General features: G+C 37.3%; 1 protein-coding gene across 8 annotated transcripts in view; it reads right to left on the reverse strand.

Moving 5' to 3' along the window:
- Positions 1-19,579, reverse strand: part of MDFIC (MyoD family inhibitor domain containing) — a 53,765-nt gene that overhangs the window by 25,067 nt on the left and 9,119 nt on the right. For 4 of the 8 annotated variants that reach the window (XM_037389972.1, XM_037389973.1, XM_037389974.1 and 1 more), the window contains exons 3-4: positions 14,558-14,689; positions 13,696-13,773 (exon numbers count right to left, since the gene is read on the reverse strand). In XM_037389972.1, coding sequence (XP_037245869.1) covers positions 13,696-13,773; positions 14,558-14,689 — 210 coding nt within the window. Of the gene's footprint in view, positions 1-13,695; positions 13,774-14,557; positions 14,690-15,546; positions 15,622-17,152; positions 17,267-19,579 lie in introns of all 8 variants that reach the window. The other 4 variants (XM_037389975.1, XM_037389976.1, XM_037389977.1 and 1 more) reach the window with 3 other exon arrangements.

Here is a 19,579-nt window from a genome sequence, read left to right on the forward strand (position 1 = left end):
TTCTCTGCCTAGCCCATTCACTATTCACCTCTTAGTCAGAAAAAACTCAACCTTAAGTTTATTCTCCACTGACCATATACACACTGAGTTTTCAGATGATGAGATTACAGTGCTCAGTTAAGTTGATGTAAATATGCATAAAAACTGGCTGTACTTGGTTTTAAAAAGAACATGAAGGCAAACGCCTGGAATAAGCAATTCCCTTCATGTTCACTGCTCCCTTGATTTCGAGCCCTCCACTCGGATAAGTGACAGAATTTCAGAAGACTTCAAAAAGTGCTCCACCTCAAGTGTGAACCTGACCACCTGCTCTCAAGCGCTCTGTCTATTGTCATCTCTGTAACTCTAAGTAATACCCAATGCTACTATTAACAAAACTAACAAGATGCAGAAATAGAAAATATGAGTAAAAACAGAACAACAGCCACAAAGAGAGGGTAATGTAAAAAGGTAGCAAGAAAACACAGAGTATCAGTACAAAAAGAGTAGTGCATACATTGATAACTGAGTTTCTGATCCTGTTGCTACACTTGTTTTCTCTCTGCTATTCTTTCTTGCAACCTAGAGCTGAGTATCAAGTACCAGAAAACCAAAGGAAGAAAGAGAGAAAGCACAGCTGCAAGGAAAATGGAACAGGAGAAACAAATGGAAAGTAACCACAAGGAACAGGCTAAAACTTGGGATTTTACATTATTAAAACAATAGTACGGCAAAAACATCAAAAGAAAAAACAGCGGACAGCAGCCACCCAGAAGAAGACAGCACTGGAGGGGAAGGAGCCAGAAAGGGAAAAAATAACATAGTGAGCTGGGCCACTTCAGTCTGTGAGGGCAGAGAAGTGTAGGGAAGAAGAAACAAAACAACTCAGAAGTAGAACCCCACTAGAGCTAAAGTATTTGCTACAAATCTTGTAAGTAAGAAAATAATTAAACGATAAATCATTAGCTGATAAGCAATGAAATAAAATGAAGATAAACACATTGTACTTATACAGCCATTTAGCACTAAAGCAACGGTTCTCTTCTGCTGGAGGGGGAGCAGAATGCTCCTGAGAGGCTCCTGGAGCCCAGACCAAAAAAAATGACATTCAGCAATAGGGGCACGATGGAAAATGGAAATTTTGTGTCAAAAAGCAGGCCAAGGACTTGAGGGCCACAACAATAACTCTTCATGACCCTGCTTTTTGTTACTACAGGCTGGATAATTAATGAAGTGACTGTCAGCAGGAGAAAAAAAGATGTGGAAATGTAGCAGGGAGTGCAGCAAAAGTCCATCTGTTTCCCGATCCTGAAAAAGCAAAGTGTGAGGAGAAAGAGAAGCACCATGTATCTGCATGGCCAATACTAAACACACTGAGAAGCGTTAGTCTTTGTTACGGTTGTCCTTCAGCTACAGGAATTCCCTCATGACAAGCAGGGTCTAGAAGATGGGCACAGGACCCTCGTCACTGATCTACCTGGCTGCTATGCCCGTGGGCTGGATGAGTGGGGCTTCCCCATCCCAAAGCACTCCAGGGACCCCAGGTCACCAAAGGATTTTGAGTCCAGGCAGAGCTACCATAACCAAAGCTGGCTCTTGGGCTGCTTTATGCCACTAACACACCAGCCTGGCATCAGGATGAACAAGAAATGAGAGCTCTTTTTCCTTTTTTGACCTGTTTTGGTATGTCTTGAAAAGATATGGCAAAATCCCACCCAAAATGTTTTTTGTGCAAGCTGACAAATCAGATTCTTGAGAATATGCCTTGAAAAGTCTTATAAGAGTCCTCAAAAAACCTACACTTTTTTTCCTTCCCTAGATTTAAAACTGCAAGCAACCATGGACTAAAGGCTGCATCTCTGCAACAGAGCTCGCTGCCCTTTCCCTTCCACACTCCACAGGCAGTTTAACTCTTGTTTTACACTACGCAAGTAGTTCCATACGCTGAAGGGAAAGTAAATTATATTTCATGTTATATTTCAGAATGTAAAAACTTATGAACTAAGAGATTTGTGTGTTTAATTCAAAGCTTAATGTGCTTAATATGTAATCATTACCACCAATACTCAGCATAGAGGAAAATGTTTTTTACTTACCTCTTATTTACTGTATTTACCAAAATTATCGAGGAAGTATTTTTTTTTGACTCAGCTGGACAAACCCACCCATCCTGGCCAAGCTTTCATACATGACCTCCATTACATGAATTCAATATGGAAAAAAAAAGAATAATGCTAAGTGAGTTTTTGCCTGCTGCTCACGCACACATCCCTTAAAGCAGTGCAGAAGTCTGATCGCTGACTGTGCCTGGTGAAGACCAAACTTCCTGTAAAAATGATGCACTTAGTTTCCTGAAAGGAAGCAAAGCATAAACCGCTCAAACAATTCACAAGAAAGCTCTGATATCTGAGCCATGCAGTTACAAATCTGTCCTGCCAGAAAAATACAGTGTCACATCAGTGACCAACAGCTATAAGCACAGAAAATCAGAGAAACAAATGCTTTAACACAAAGAAGAAAGCACCAGATTATCTGAAGAAATGGCTAAATGGTCTTAATGGGATCAAATTACCTGTAAAACTTTTTTCTTTCATCCCACAACTGAATTAAATTCTGATTCTCCACCCTGTTCATGAAACAAGGTATAAAGCTCTATGAAATTATTGTGCCCAAATTATTTCAGTATAGCAGAGGCCAGCAGCACCTGCAAGTCCTTATACTGCAGAACTGACTGAATAGCAGAAAACTGGGGTTTATCTTTACCATACAGAAAAGGAGTATTCTTATTTCAACATGTTTAAAAGCATTCAGCATTACATATGGAATAATTTTCAATCTCTATCAAAATAAAAAAAATATTTCTTTCAATTTACAGAACTATGTATTTTGGCCCACTGAAGTCTATTTAGTTCACCTTCTGTTTAAAAATACTTCTAAGTAGCATTTAAATTTGGATGAGGCCCATGCTTTGAATCAGCTCACCTTGCAACAAGGATCTGTTTTCTGAAAACCTTTTGTATTGTCTTATTTAGGACATATACTTCCCTTTATTTGCACTAACATACAATGCTTACTTATGTACTCTAATAACAATAACAGTCACTGTTTTTTTCCACTGAATGCACACACAGCAGTGAAATCTGTGCTATGCCAACATTATTCACAATACTGAACAGTGTCCATTTTTACATTTAAAAATACTTTGTTACAAGATTTTGTAAACAACCTGAAGGATTTCTCCCAGAAGAAACAGCATTTTACATGAAAGCACTGGAATTTATAGTTACATTGTTATTTTTTTTTTTTTTGTCCTTTTACAATCCAAGAGCTTCAGAAAGTCACAGCTGAGGCAGCAACCTCCTGTTACCCAGAAAGTACAGCGGCAACTCTTGTCTCATAGAAAAAAGACAGCCACTACATCACACGCAAACAATGTTCCTCTGCGACTTACACAAACCTTCAGCCCCACAAAAACATTTGTGTTGTTGTCAGTGCCAGCAGCTTGACCAGGCTGGTGATGGGCAAGCCAAACTGCTGCCTCCATCCCTTTGTCCTGTGCAGCTGCTTCGCGCTTGGGAAACGTCTCGGCCTCAACTTCTTGCATTTCTTGGCCCCAAACAAAAAAAAAACTCTCAGGAAACCATTCAAACAACTGCCAAAATGACAGAACTGCACTTTTTTTGATACATCCTTATCCACTTTACTAAAGACTCTTCCCATCTGCCATTTTATTTGCACCGCTGCCATAGCCCTGTCACTTGGAGTTAATTGCAGCACCCCTTTCTTTACCGTTCCTTCAGCATAACTAGCTACATTTCATTGTGCCATATCGTTTTCTTTGGCTGCTGGAATTAACAACTCACAATGGGAACATCTCCCTACTACCTTATATTTAATTAGTGTTATGCTAATTGAGACAAAATTCCTTGTTTCTGTACAGTACAGTACTGCCAAGACAAACTACTCAAGAATCATCAATATTTTATTTGTAAATACATCCTTTTAATTGGCATTCTCAATTTTGAGTCTTTAACTTTCAGCTTTTGTCAGGAGCTACAGACTAGGTAATTTTTTTTGTTTATTCTATGAAAATTTAAATCTTGCATAATCACATGACTCCAGAATCTCACATTTCCATAGTGTGTTTTAATATTGAACAGGTGTTTTTGGGTTTTTTCCTGAATGCACTGTATTTTTTCATGTTTAATTTACTGTTAATTCTCCAACAGTCAAAATACTCATTCTAAAAAGAAGGTTCATTGCTACTTAAAAAATAGCTTAAATGTTGGTGTTAAGATGCAGAAGCTGAAGTGAACAGGCCTTTATACTGAAGCACTTCAAAAAAATCTTGTCAGCCTCTAAGCACAACATTCTAGTCATTGCTTACAGATATGTAATTGTAATAGAGAAAAAAAAGGGGAAATGGGCAAAAGGACTCTTCAAAAGAACAAACAACAAAAAGAGAAAAAGGAGGGACTAGAGAAAATTATGGAAACAAAGAAGTGGCTTAGAGACAGTAACTACAATGGGGATGTGTCAGTGTTTTCGCTCTCTTCTTGCTCTATAAAGTAAATATGGTAAAAAGGATGCAGAACAATTATTAAGAATGAGAACAAACCTTCAGCACTTTTCCAACTTTGACTCCGCCATGATAGCCATGACTTCTCTTTCTACCATATCATCAACCCATATCCTTTATTTCCTTCCAAAACCACCAAAATTTCTAAAGGATTCTCTTTTTTTAATGATTAAAACTCTGAAGTTTGATTCTGTTATAGTCATTGTGAAATGGATTTCTATCTCTGAGTTTAAGTTTTGAGGGTAAAGTGGATTATTCTACAGGAACCTTCCCTGTGCTATCAAACAAGTCTTCTCTCCTTTTCCATAAGGACCTGCTCCACAAATATCTAACAAAATATTGATAGTAAGACCTAAACATCTTGCCCTATTCCAGCTATCTCAGCAGAATCCCTGGTATGGATGCAGACACGGTAATGAAAAAACCCTCTGTGTAGTTGTTGGGGTTTTTTTTCCCCTGTTGTCCACGGAGGGAACATAGCACAGCAAACGAGATCCCTCCATTAGGCTGTTCTCACAAAGCTAGACTAGCAGATGCTCCGTCATACACAAACGCTCAAAACCAAACAGTGATTCATTTAAAACTGAGTTTATCAATTAAACTGTAGGGAAAATGTTCCTCAGGCGTAACACCACCCTACAGATGGGAATCAGATAATCAAGTGGACAAAGAAGTAGACGAAGCAACAGTCAAAGGAAAGGGATAAAGAGAGGAATGGAGGAAAAAAAAGTTAGCTTTTATTAGAATTCCTCCTTTAAAATGGTGTTGTGTGTTGGTTTTTTCCCCTCCATATCTTTCCAAAATCAAACACTCTCTTATTTGTTGTAAATACATAAAACTCACACTAGTTTCAAGTTTCCAGGTCTTGATCCAGCACAGAGCAGTTTACGGAATGGCTGTGATGAAGACTGTTACAGAACATACAGATCATTACAACTACTTCAGATGCATGAATGTACACTTTATAGCAACTTTATAGAGCGATTAGTGTATAATCCCACTGAGAGATCTATTCCCATATAAAAGTATTTCTCAATACTGATTTTACATTATAAATATGACAGTGACTATTATCACTAAAAAGTCAGCACACAGTAAAAAAATTTATATATATATTGAGGTAGGGAAATAGTTTATAAAGTCATAGTTACAAAGTCAGCTAGGAAATACTAAATTATTAAATGAACTGGTGTAATTTAATGAAATTACATGTATGAGAACTGTATGCGTGCTACCAAACTTAGCTCTGTATCCTGCCTCACTACCCAAATATTTTTTTTATATCACCTCTGTGGAAAAACTCGGTTTGATCACTCAGACAAACCTTTCCAGGCAGGCTTATCCCAAATCTCACCAAAACTTAACATTTCCTTAATTTTGAAATTCAAGCAAAAAGAGCATTGTTCACTAATCTCCTCTATTTCTGAAATGTAAAGACCTAAAAGATGTTCACCCTGGTTTGACACTGCTCTTATGGCCAATTTTGGTCAGCATAAGTCTTCCATTGCTTTTCTGTTAAAATGTGAATTTTATTTTAGCTTGCAACTTAGAGAATGCAGTTAAAATACGCATCTGTCTTAATAAAGAAAGAAGATGGGGAAAAGGTACATACCTTCTAAATGGCTAAGAGGTTTTATTTTTGAAGAAAAACGTAATTTCAGAGCTATCCATACCTGAAGGCAGGCTTGTTCCTGCTCTGCTGAGGAACAGGCAAATGGCTTATACTGTCTCCCAGGGGCAAAAACTTGCCCTGAAGGTCAAATCTGACTCATAGGCCACATATTTTATAGGCTTACCTAACAGTTTGCTCTACTTGACTTGTCTCAAAAGCAAACTTCATAACATTTTATGCAAACATTATACAACCTAAAGTCTGAGCTGTAAATCAATAAAACTCACTGTTTTGAAGGTTGAAGAACCTCTGCAACAGGAAAGTCTCTTCATTGAAATTCTGCTGTAATTAACATTAGCATTGCTAAATCCTACAATTTTCTCTAAACAAGTTTCGTAATATTTACAGCTTCAGTTTGAAGTAAAAACATGATAATTGGGATACTGCATAGAAGAAGGGAAGTAGGTTTAAAAGTAATGTTTAAGTCTCTGATTTTCATGGGTCCAAACATAAAACTCAGATTTTGAAAGTTCCTGTGTTAGAATGCCATGGGTTTGCATTTCATGATCACAAACTTCAAGAGCAGTCTCCATACAAAAACATGTTTGTCACACACCGGAACACTACAGTTCATTTAAAAATAGTTAAGTCTCAGGTGGCAAACAATTCATCATCCTCTTAAATCAAGCCTCAATACTTCTGGAGGCCTACCTCACCAGTATAATGAGTTAAAAAAAACAGTATTAGAAATAGCCTGAGTGACCACAACTGTTTGACATCTGAATGTTTTTCAAAGGGATCCTTTGGCTTTGGATCATGAAGAATTTTTATTTTGTTTTTAAAGAGAAAACAAAAAACCACCACTACCACCACAACAACATACGAATAGGTCACAGGCTCCTATTTTTCCTTGTCTTTTATAAAAATACCTTTAAGGAAAGGTACTTGTGGGTACTTTTGCACTGCAGATATTATTACCAGAACGCAGAACAACTATGTAGTATTCAGACCTTTCTTTCCTCTGGAAAGCTATTTAAAGAAGAAAAACATTTAACCATAATTACTTAGCTACGTTCTGTGTTGTGACCATGACCCCCTCTTCATCTTTTACTTTTTTTTATTAGTAAATACAAAATTCAGAAGATTAAAACTGTTCTGGCTCTCTAAATTTTGAAGATTTCATTATTTTGATGTACACACAATATACAGTACTAGTTTTCAGCTGTATAAATTTACTCCAAGCATACTACACACATGACAGCAGCTATAAATTAAAATTTTAAAAAAGAAAGACTAAGAGAATTTTTGCCACGGTGTAAGTTCAAGGCATTTTTGACAGAAAATAGGCTCCTAAAAGTACAGCTTCCATGACGATACTTTCATGCACTTTGTAGGTGTTTCCTTTGTTAAAATTGGCTAACTGAATACCGTTAGTACTGAAAATAGCAGACTGAAACCACATTGACTCATTGGCTTTGTAGTATATTATTTCACGTAGAATGTAGTTGGTTTTATTACTCTTCCTCTTTAAGGAACCACTACAAATAAATTGTACTCTTCCCCCTATATGAGGAACTAATCAGGAAAAGAATATAAATATTCTTTCCCATCTAGGCATAACAGCACATTATTTCTGAGACAGTACCAATACAACAAAGGAAAATATTCTGAAATTAAGATACAATTTACTTCAGTCTCAAACACAGCAAGCATAGTAGTCTTCACATTACTTGAAGAATTTCACCTTTGGCTGATACTGATGGTTCCTGACATTCAAACTTTCCCAGCCTCAGACCATAAATTCAGATGTTGCTCTGAGAGTCAGAAGTAAGGTAAAACAGAAAATGAAAGGTTCCAGGTAATTCTGGCTACTAGTGATATACAGAATGCACGCATGCATCTGTCTTATGGTCATCTGGTGCAGTCTGAAGTTCTCACTGAGGTTTCACTACTGTTCTGTGAATGGATCAACAACATCAAGTTTATTTCTGCACATGGAGTCACCGCAGAGGATACAAATTCCTCACCCTATTGCAGTCCATCATTAACTGCATTGCTTCAAAACATTCAACCTAGAGTTTAAGGGAAAAGGCTACACAGAAAACATCACATCTCACAGCAGCTCTGCTTACAAGCAAGACTCAGGTCATTCCACAGGTGACTTCTGTGAACACTGAAGACCCAGTCTTAAACTCTGAAGACTGTAACTGTAAAGATACAGCTATCTGTGAAAATGCCTCTCTACCCAGGAGAGGGTGAAATGAAAATTAAATGACAATGCTATGGTTGTGCAACAACGAGGTGTGACATGCCCTGGATGGAAAATTGTCTCAGCTGAGAGGTTTGATCCCAGAAATTCCTAGGGGAAATCAAAATGATGAGTAGATACACTTTCAGCAAGAAAAGGTCTAACTTACTGCAGAAGCCTTCCAGGTAAAGACTGGGAAGAGTGCATCATCTTTATCTGTTAAAAAAAGGACCTGGGAAATCTAAAGAACCCCAGCTGAACCATCAAAACTCAAGCGAACAGTAGCAAACAGGAGCTCCAGCAAACTCTCATTAGTTCTTTGGAATACTGAAGATATTTGGTCTCTTGGTATCCTGACAGCACTGATTTCTCATTTTTATTTCTCAGCCTGCTGCAAGACCACTATTACTCATTCTTCTCCTCAGCTTCAACTGGAACATTGTCAGTAGGAGTAAATTATGGGTCCTTCACAGACCCTCGTACTTCTGATGCACAACACCCTGGCCTGCCTGTAAGCTAAATGAATTCCAAAATTTTGTTAAATAGCATAATTTTCACTACCACCTTTAATAGATGCTTTATCTTGACTGGCATGAACATTCTGAATGTGCTGTACAACATACTTAGTTAGCTTTCTTCCAGTTTATATAAGTCTTATTTCACTATTTAGTGGCTGAAAACTTGCTCCAGCGTGACCCCAGTAGACAGCTATGAAGAAAATTAACTCTTTCCCAACCATAACCAGGACAAAATTATTACAATAAATCACATTTTACCTCCTGGGTTCTGCTAAGGGAACTAGTTGATGCACAGTAATTTCAAAGAACATTTTCAAAAATGCATGTGCTGTCAGCCATCTTACAGCTGGTTGGGAAGAAGTCAAAACACCACTAGGCTCCTCAGAAGGTGTGAGAGGAGTTTTTTGAGAACTTTTGGAACAGAAGTAAGAGATCTGCCAGGTCAGGGGAGAAACAGAAGTAGTACACAGCTAGTTCTCTTCTGGGGGAAAGGAGTAGAAAATCTCTCTGGGAGAGGAGTTCTCAGGGAGGACCTTCACACCTTCATTACTTCTACTGGCCAGATTCCTCAAAGATTCATCCTGTTTGAAGAAGGATCTAAATATCAAATAGTGCATTTCTGTATTTAGGTGTTTCACTGATGAAGGTTTTGTTCATTCATAGGCTTAAACTTTTCTATACCTGGGTATATTCGTAACATTATACATAAATCACTTCTTTAACTAAAAGAACACACTCTCAGACTCAACAATAGATTTTGAATAATTTCCATTAATCTGCACGATTTCTGTACTCACACAGTTACGCTGCAAGAAGACTGTATCTGTCATACTTTCTAGCTTTGAAGAGAAGCACTGAAGTTATCTCAACCACTCTGTACTATTTTTCAGACAAAACAAACACAGTCATCTGAAATCACAATAATTTTAAAATGAGTGTGTACCACAAATTAGCCAAGAAAAGACATTTGGATTAATATCAAAACAAAAAGAACATTCTAACAGCAGATTATCTTCTTTCTTGTTGGGAAAAAAGTCCCAAACCCAAACTGCATAATTTAAACTACGGAAATCACTCACTCACTTAGCCAGAAGGAAAAGGGAATCTCTAGACGTTAACATTAAATAAATAGTCATGTAAAGTAAAAATGTCAACATAAAATAGGGAAACAAAAAGATAAAAATACCTAGGTTTATAGTTCAATAAAACAAACACAATAAAGAAGAATGTAGTAAATAAAATCATGGGCACAAGAACATGTAAAATTGTTTAATCCCCGCAGAGCTGAAAGAAGCATCCATTCTTTAAGAAACGACCCTTATCAGGAGGGGTGTTTTCATGGAGGAGAATGAGGCCATTGAAGCTAGGAAATGATGGATAGCAATGACCTTTCTATCTGTAAAACATGGCACATTTAGGTATTAATCTTGAGAATTGGATTATTATTAATCAATTATTCATGACAATTTGAATCTATGGTAGATGTTTTTTGTTTTCTTAAATATCACATAGCTAAGGTCCTGCTTGAGAACTGGAAAGGAGATTAAATCCTCACAAGCAAATAGTGTTAAAGACTGGCATTTTCTTCCCTCCCAAACATCCCTTCCCCTGCATAACAGCACACACTGATGATAACCTAGTACCCTCTGCAAAAATTCTGCCTAAATGTTCTGAAAACCATCTTTATAGCCTTTTTTTTTTTTTTTTTTTTAAGGGGGAATAAAGAAATCCTCTACCTTTCCCAAAGAACAAAGCAGGGTATTGTGGTAACATGGAGCAGAAAAAATCCTGTGGCTTCATTCCTGTAGACACAGGTTACCCTGCTGCATTTTTTAACATAAATTCTTCCTCACTTGCCCAAAGGTGAATGGTAACAGAAGCCGAACATCTCCATTACAGGCCACCAGATCATACAATGAAAATAGGCAGAAGGTGTTTGCAGATATTTAAAATGCACTGCCACAGAAGAAGGAAAAGTATATGGAGCCATTCTGAGGGTAAGTTCTTTAGAAAAGCAGAACCCCTGCATTCTGAAATAAAATACAAAATGTGTACGTCTGTGAATGGAAAGGATAAAATAAAATACTTGAGCTGAAATATATTGAGGTTATCCCAATTTGGGGGAACCACTATGGAAAAGAGACTCCCCCTTTACTCAGGTTCTAAAATTGAAGGCTATGGATAGCAATGGCCTCATTGTGAAAAAAGCCAATTTAACACACCTACGAACACCAAATATTTGGCATTCTTCCTGTTCTCAAATACTCTGTTAAAAAATGTACACTTTATTTCTAGTCTAACTGAACTTCCAGACATTACATCTAGTTTTCCCTTTGTCTAACACAGTTGAAGAACTGTCTTACCAATTTTCTGTTCATTGTGGTATCATGCTTCTCAGGGACTATGCAAGCCCCTCTGTACCCCTCATGTTAACACTAAACAGATTGAATTCCAGGAGTTTTTCCACAATAAGGCATGTTTTCAACTACTCCAGCCATTCCTGAGGTATTTGTGGTTCTCCCCTGACCGTTGTCCAACTGAATGCAGTATTCCAGTAACCAGTTATGCAAGTGCTATTAACAATTAATACAGAAAGATAACATAACTGATTTTTTATTTAGCTCTTCCCTGTTCATATGTCAGTATGTAGTCATCTTTTGACTCTCAAGCTCTCTTCAAAAACAATTAATTCCTTGGTTGAAGCTTCCCATAAGATTACCCGTTTACCCAGGATATTATGAACGTTTTCATTCGGGTGGAGAAGGGATGGGGAATGGGCTAATTGGGGGGAAATCTCATCCTTGAGAGATTAAAGAAAAGGGGGGCTTGAGAAAAGGACTGCAAGGGCAGGGCAAGGTGAACTGAGAACATCTCACTGTGGAAAACAGGGGTAGCATTTCAGTTTATTGATGTTGCCTGGTAAACTGAGTTCACAAGTGCAAATGAGAAATCATACATAATGAAGTCATTACAGAGCCTCTAACACTGGACTTCGTTGTTGGTGTGCCAATAAAACTGACTGATTAATCTACTTCCATATAACAGCAGGATAAAACAGCTGCAAACAAGGAAAACCCTGGAAATTGAACACTGGAAACATTTATAAAGTGAAAAAAAACTAAGGCTAACACAAATGGCGTGTGTATCAACTGTGGGGGTGGAAAACAATCTATATGAGAAAAAAAGAAACTGAATCATTAGAACAAGTGGTAAAGGGTTGTTAATACCCAAGAAAATTGAAGTACGCCCTGTCTAAAAGCATTCAAAGAAAAAGTTTTAAAATAGACTGTACTGGTCAAAACACTGTTTATTTCTAACCTCAAGCTTCTTTCAACATGCAATATTCTGCAAACTTTAGTCTAGAGGGTTAATAGATCTGGTTGAATCACAGCCAGATCTATAACAGATACTTGTTATTTAAGACGAAATACCTTAGTAATGTTTGCGATAAACAAGTTAATTTGTGCTCTATTTGTTCTATTTTTCAAACTTTAGTTACTAGGTAGATCAGGTTGTAAAACTTCTGCAAACTGCAAGAAGCACTTGTAACTGAGCCAAACACCTTTCCTCCATTTTTTAAGTAGAGCAGACTTCCCTACTCATAGGCCACAGCTGATTAAACAAAAAAAAAAAAAGCTGCTTTAATTTAATATTTTTTGTTTCTTCCACCTATGGACTTTAACATTAAAGGTTTAAAAAAAATATACATTTGAAATAGAGAGAACTGCTTCATAGCAGCTGCTCAAACAGGTCTCATAATAAGCCACTACTACACAAAACTCAGGTATAAGACCAGGAGTTTTCAAAACTTCCAGCTTTCACCTAAACTGTTTTTTCACAAGTTAAAGGTTAAACTACTAGTGACTCCAGGAGGATCACAGTTTGCACACTGGAGCAGTACATATATCTCTGAATTTATCCTAGCTTTGCCCTTTTTCCTGTTACTTTTTTAATTCAGCGGCAGATAACCCTCCCATCACAGAGACATATAACTGTCAAGTCACTTTACCAGGGACTTGCACAATCTTCTTTAATTTCTACTACATACTGAAAAACATTATTTTTTCCTTCCCCGTTTCCACAGTCCAGCCGCTACAGCATGTCCTTGTGGTAAACAGATTAGAGAAAGCGCACCACCACCCTACTGTCCTTTGTCCTTTCTTCCACAGTTCAGGCATGCTGCTAACTGCTATGAATAAACTGCTTTGCCACTGGTCTGGGAATAAGGAGACCTCTAGGAAGAGAGAATGAGAAGAGGCCACTTCAAAAGCAGCAGATGCCATATGCATCTTCCCACGTCCTCAACACAGAGAGCATGAAACAATGACTTTTCCAGGGATGGTTACATCTAAAATAATAATTTTGGGGATTCAGTAAACTCTCAAACTGTGCAGGACAACTGTCCTTCTTTATAGTCCTTTAATAATTATTTTTAACTTGTCAGATAAATATCTGACGTGCTAAATTCAAGTTTCCTGTAAAGGATCTAGATAATTATTCAATACAATAAGGGTATAAGTATTTACCAAGATTCATTACTTAGAAAAAAAGGATTAACTAAAATTTGAAAAGAACTTCAAATACTGACACAAAATTCAGAAGCTGACTGTACAGATAAGATTAAAACAACAACAATAACAATAATAAGAAACAGGTAATTCCAGAGAAGATCACAAGTTATGACAACAGCAGGTTCAGAAATATGAATTTACCCCACTGTGTACAACGTAGTACTTGTGCAGTGTAAAGATAGACTGACCCTGAAGTGTGTGGTTGGACGATACCAGAGAGCTGGAGCACCACTCAGCATTTAGTCCATTTGCTTTCTGAATACACCCTATAATCAGAAAACAGTTTCTCATGCTGCCCCCTCCCTTGAGCAACTAACGTTCAATTATTCACAGCATTATAAAGCAGTATTAGCTCTAGCAGTTGACAGAAATATTTTCACCTCAGGAGGGTGTAACTGTGGATGATCCTTTGGACAGCATATGATCTTAAATTCAAGGCAGAAAAATGGGAATAATATTGCATATCCTTTTGTTTTAAAGCATCCAAGACATACTATAGGAATATGGATTTGTGAAAACTAATCAAAAAAACTCATTTTCAAAGCATAGGTCTAAAACCTTGTTTTACAGCATTCTTCTAGCTTTGACAGAAATAATTAATTTAGGATTCAAAACTCTTTATAAACTTACACCTGACTAGTACTCAGTGCATATGGAAGCGACTGCTCTCAGTACAGTTTACTCTGCCACTTAAATGTATAACCTGAGAAACCAAGGCGACGACACCTAGCACAGCTGCACACTGCAGCTCACATGCCTACTAAATATACAGATCCCATTACAAATGGTGAGAGAGAAACAGAACATTAAGGCTTTAAAATGTAGATGCTACAGAGGTTTATATTATACTGCGCCACTCAAATCACACCTTTCTTTGAACTTACTTATGCATACTGACAGGTGTCATTCTGGGAAGCAAATTCCACAGACATGCATTATAGTTACAACCCAACTGTATTTGACACACATTTAGCCGAGTCAACAGGCAGTATATCCCATTACACTTCGAAGCAAGCCTAAACGGCAGCAATTTCTTCTAGAAATACTTACTTCTGACGAGGTCACCATCAGTGCGATTTCCCCAGACAGACTGGTCTTGTATCTCTGATTGTATACTTTGGTTACTGGGAGGCTGATTTATGTTTTTATCTCCTGCTGTGGTATTCTCTTGGTCAGTTTTTTCTAAAAGAAATTTTAAGATGTTAGTTTCTATGTCGTTTTTCCTCTATGTGAACAAAATTCATCTTTGAAAATTAAAAACAAAAGCACATGAAATATAACTTGTCTTAGCAACTCATGTAGTTTCCTTACAAATAACTGCTAATAAAGTTGATTTTCAATTTGTTTTCTCATCCAGATAAAAATAATTCCTCTTTAAGAAAGTCTTTTAGTCATATTGTGTTTCATCATGTAAAATAATACTCAGCAACTTTTGTAAAAAGAAGTTATGGTTGAGTTGGTTTATATTTAGTTACCTTCCACAAAATTTTCAGATAAAAATTGGAACAGCTTGTCACACAAAAAAGCATGAATTTTTGCCCACATTTATGTGGCTCTGGCATATAAAAGCTATAATAATTCCACAAAGTCTGTTCTCTATTAGTTACAACTGAACATATAATTAATGACAAATATTGTTGAAACTTTCAAAACTGATCAGTACAGAAATTCAGAAAATGTGTAATAACACCATTACCTATTTTTCATTGAAAAAATTAGCCTTTTAAAAGCCATTCCTGAATAAAAGTCAATGTTTAGTCTATGATGAAAGGAAAAATTATGTCTTCTCTCCAGGTATATATAAGTTGTAGGGAAATTTCCATGGTAAAGTTATTTGAGGGACTCTTAGAAGATAGCAAATCTTGTGGGTTTGATGATTTCGCCAGTTCGCACACACAGACCTACATTTCCTCAAACCAAGGTGACAGCTTTAATTTCCGCTGCCATTATGTTTAATAGTCAAATTCACACACACAAATCTTTCTGTTCTTGATTGCTACAAGTTTTTCCTATTGGCATTCAAGGAAACGTTCCCCAATCTGGAATTACTTGGTTCATCATTCACAGTGACAGATTATCAGTTTGTATCATTTACTCGAGGGATCTGTAAAACACTAAATATTTTCAGTATTGATTATTTTTGGAGTATATGTACAACATTTAATATTTACAGTAAATCTAAACGAGCAGCTGTTGAAAAGTCTGTTAGCTCTATTTATTTGTCTCAAACAAGAATGTTTATAAGCCACTTATCACAACGTAACGATACCATATCCTCTAGTAAAGCAATGATTCCAGTCCTGAGACACAGAAAACTCAGTTATTGCTACTGCAACATATTAAAGGTTAGTTTCTTTATGTAACCAACAGCAGTTTGATTTTAAATCCTAACTTTCTGCCTTTGTTATCCACGCTATTAAACTGAGGCATTGAACATCACTCAAAATAATATATACCATATTGTATGTATAGTAGCATGTGCCTTCAAGCACTGCTGCTCCCCTTCTATTAATTTCCACCTCTGAAATGTCTGACCCAGCTACCTCTTTGGTACTTCTCTCTGAGCCCTCCCTCCCATTGCCACTTCTTCAACAACTTGTCACTACTTCCTCCAGCCCATCCCGAGATGAACCATTTCACTGGGCCTGGTGTAAAGTTACTGAAGCAATTGGGAAGAGATCCATTGACTTCAAGGAGTTTTGCTTCTTGCCCTGATGACTTAAACTCACCTAGATACTCATCCTATATAAAAAAACAGAAAAGGCAGATTTGTCCAACCCCTTTGACAGACCTCAGATACAAATTATTTCTACCTGATACCTATCAAATTCAAATCTGACTGTTTCGAAGTATGATGATTTTGCCTGTGCAGTTAGGTATTAGGTACAAGTGTGTTTCAAAAGTGTTTCAAAAGTGCCCTGAAATAGACTGAAGGAAAATAAGTGGTATCCTGGAGAGACCTAGCGTAAAAGCACTCTGCTTTCCACATAGAGTAAGCTTAAATGAGCTGTTTTAAGAGATTTTGCTCTTCAATGACTTTGCTGCAGTAGCAACACCAAGATTACAACAATATCTACCAGCAATGGTAGTACAAAACTGCAGTTACTGTATACAGTTTTCTTGTACAGGATATGACTTTACAATGCCCTACTAGTTCATGTAGTAAACAAAGAACGGTTCTAAGGAAACCTTAATATTAATATTATGGGGCCCTCAGTGTTCTAGATTACCTTTTTATCTAAGAAATCTAAGTGCAGAATACAATCAGTTATCATTAGTTATAGGGATTTAATTTTCATTCCTTTGCTTGGTTTCAGTTCGGTATCTTTTTCTCTCTTTTTTTTTTTTTTTTTACTAGGTAGAGCTTCTATGTGTATTTTCACGTTATTTTTATTATATTAGGTGGATATGGTAAAAGGCCAGTGAAACCATGGAAATTATATTAACAGTTTAAGAAAGAAAGAGGAATTATTAAAAAGTAAAAAAAAAAAGTTGCAACTGAACACGAAACAATTTTGAAAGGAGGTTTACAATTAACGTTAATTGAGTATCTGTTGTTTGATCTATTGAATTCACATGAAGACTTCCCCACAAACGTGCGTAACAGAAACCTACACCATTAAACATACATATTTGGTGTCTTACTTTGCACTCCAGAATTATGCATGGATGCAGCTCATCTCCTGGCAGATGCTGCTCTGTGTGTGGTGGGCTGACCCTGGGCAGCAGCTAAGAACCACACAGCTACTCCTTCCCTCCCTGGCCCACCGCGGGACAAGGGGAGAGAACAGAAAGAGCACAAGTCAGGAAACTCGTGGACTGAGATAGTTTAGTAAGTGAAGGAAAGCAAGAAAAGAAAAGCAAGAAAGCAAGAAAAACAAGTGATGCAAAGGCAATTGCCACCTCCTACAAGCAGACCAAAGCCCAAGTCTCCAAGCAATGGCCACCTCCCCCAAAACCTCCTCCCCTCAGTTTTTATCGCTGGGTGTGACATTATATGGCATAGAATATCCCTCTGGTCAGTCTGAGCCCCCTGTCCACGTTGTGTCCCCTCCCAAGCTCTGGCCCAGCCCCAGCCCACTTGCTGCAGGGGCAAAACGGGGAAAGGGGGAAGAGCAAACCTTGATGCTGTGGGAGTGCTGCTCAGCACTGCCAAACCACTGGTGTACTACCAGCCCTGGTTTAGTCACAGATCCCAAACACAGCACCACAGGAGCTGCTATGAAGAAAATTAACTACATCCCAGCCAGCCTTAGCATGATGGGGCTTTAGAAAAAGTAGACCTTAAGCTATGTTTATTTAAGATTGTTTCATGCATCCCTTCTGACGCATCAGAATACTGAAAACAGACAAACAATGGTGTCCTGATTATTTTTTCTTGAATGTGCATCAGGTTTCAGTTTCAGAACACAGGAATTTCTTGATTATTCCTTTATAATAAACAGCTGATGATGGGATCATGACATTATTTTTCTGGTTTGTTCCAGAGGTGCAACTACAGCATACCAATTACAACCAACCACACATGAAGCCAGCCTCAAGAACATTCTTGAGTCTGTGTTTGGTTGATGCCATTATTTTTGTTAGGTGCATAAGAATATTAATAAGAGTAGCTGATGAAAGCTAACACAGTTTTGAGTCCGGTAAGAACTGACACAAAAGACCTTAATCTTCTCTGATGTGCCATGCTTGTGGCAAAGCAGCTTTAAGAAAGCCTATAGCTGTCACAGATACCAACGCTGGATCTGACCATAGACAGGTATTGTTTTTTTCTACTGCATCTGCAAATATATTTTTATACATATATATATATATATATATAAAAAATACATATCTCTGCAAAACACTCAGTTGTTTTAATCAAGTTTAACCTTAAGAATTTGTATGCAATATGTCCTCAGTATTTCAGATGCTGCTTCCTTTAGTGCACCTTTCCACTTTCGTGTAGCCAACCTCCAAATCTGGGAGCCAAGAAAAAAAAAATAAAAAAAAAAAAATCAAAGCTCTTCCTAGCAGTTCAAATAACGGAAAGAAAAGACTCATCGTGTTCGGAGTCTGGCACTGCTGAGGTAAAAATCCAGTATCTCTTCAAAACCACAGTAAGTTACTCTAGATCATGTCATAAAAGCAACAGAGTCTTCTTACCTATCACGGCTCAGCCCCAAGAGCAGCAACCCGGTAACTTGTGGCTATGTACTTCTCCTAAACTAACAGCAGTCCCTGAGGCCAAAAAGCTTCTAGCCAAAAGCCCCCGTGGGAGTGACACCCACACAAAGTACCCTGTGATTTATCCTGAAGGTAAGCATGGGTGCATACTCTACTTGTGTAGAGATTAATGCAAGTTCAAGGTTTAAATAAGGAAGAGACACAACATGCTGGCAAAGTATAGAATTGAGATGGTTAACAGCCCTAATCTTAACTATATTACAGAGAACTGGTAAGCCACTTAGTGAAAAAATTTAAAATTTTAATCACATCTCAAAATTACTGTTTCATGCAATAAGTGAACAAAGCAAACTCCTAATTTTTTTGTCATTTGGAATTATTAAAGCATATACAGATCACTTTTATAGTACATACGTGCATTTCCCATATAACTGTAATATTTATTTTTAAAATTACACAGCAATACATGTATTTCATAGAATCAAACCTTGTTTTCACTGTTAAGACTACTGTAACATTGATTGTTAACTCCTATTTTAGTTTGGAGTACATACCTCTGGATACATACACTTCTCTGCATCATGACTATACACTTTACAAGACTCCACCAACAGAACAGTATCAGCAGTCTGGGTCATCAACAAGGCCACTATTACAACAGCCCTATCAAAACCAAAATTTACAAATACCCAGATTGTCAAGAAAGACTTCTGTAGTTAGGCAAGAAGGCTATGTGAGGCAATCTCTCTAGATCCCTTCCAGTCCTATCGTCTATGCCTTTATAAAGTTGTGGGGATACAGATCAAACTAATTCCTCAAAATTTCTTAGAACATCCCAGGGAAGTACCCCTCTCTTCAAAGCTATATTTATTCTACTTTTCTTTACGATAATGTAAAGTATATTGA

Source organism: Falco rusticolus, chromosome 5 (genome assembly GCF_015220075.1).
Source record: "Falco rusticolus isolate bFalRus1 chromosome 5, bFalRus1.pri, whole genome shotgun sequence".
NCBI lineage: Eukaryota > Metazoa > Chordata > Aves > Falconiformes > Falconidae > Falco > Falco rusticolus.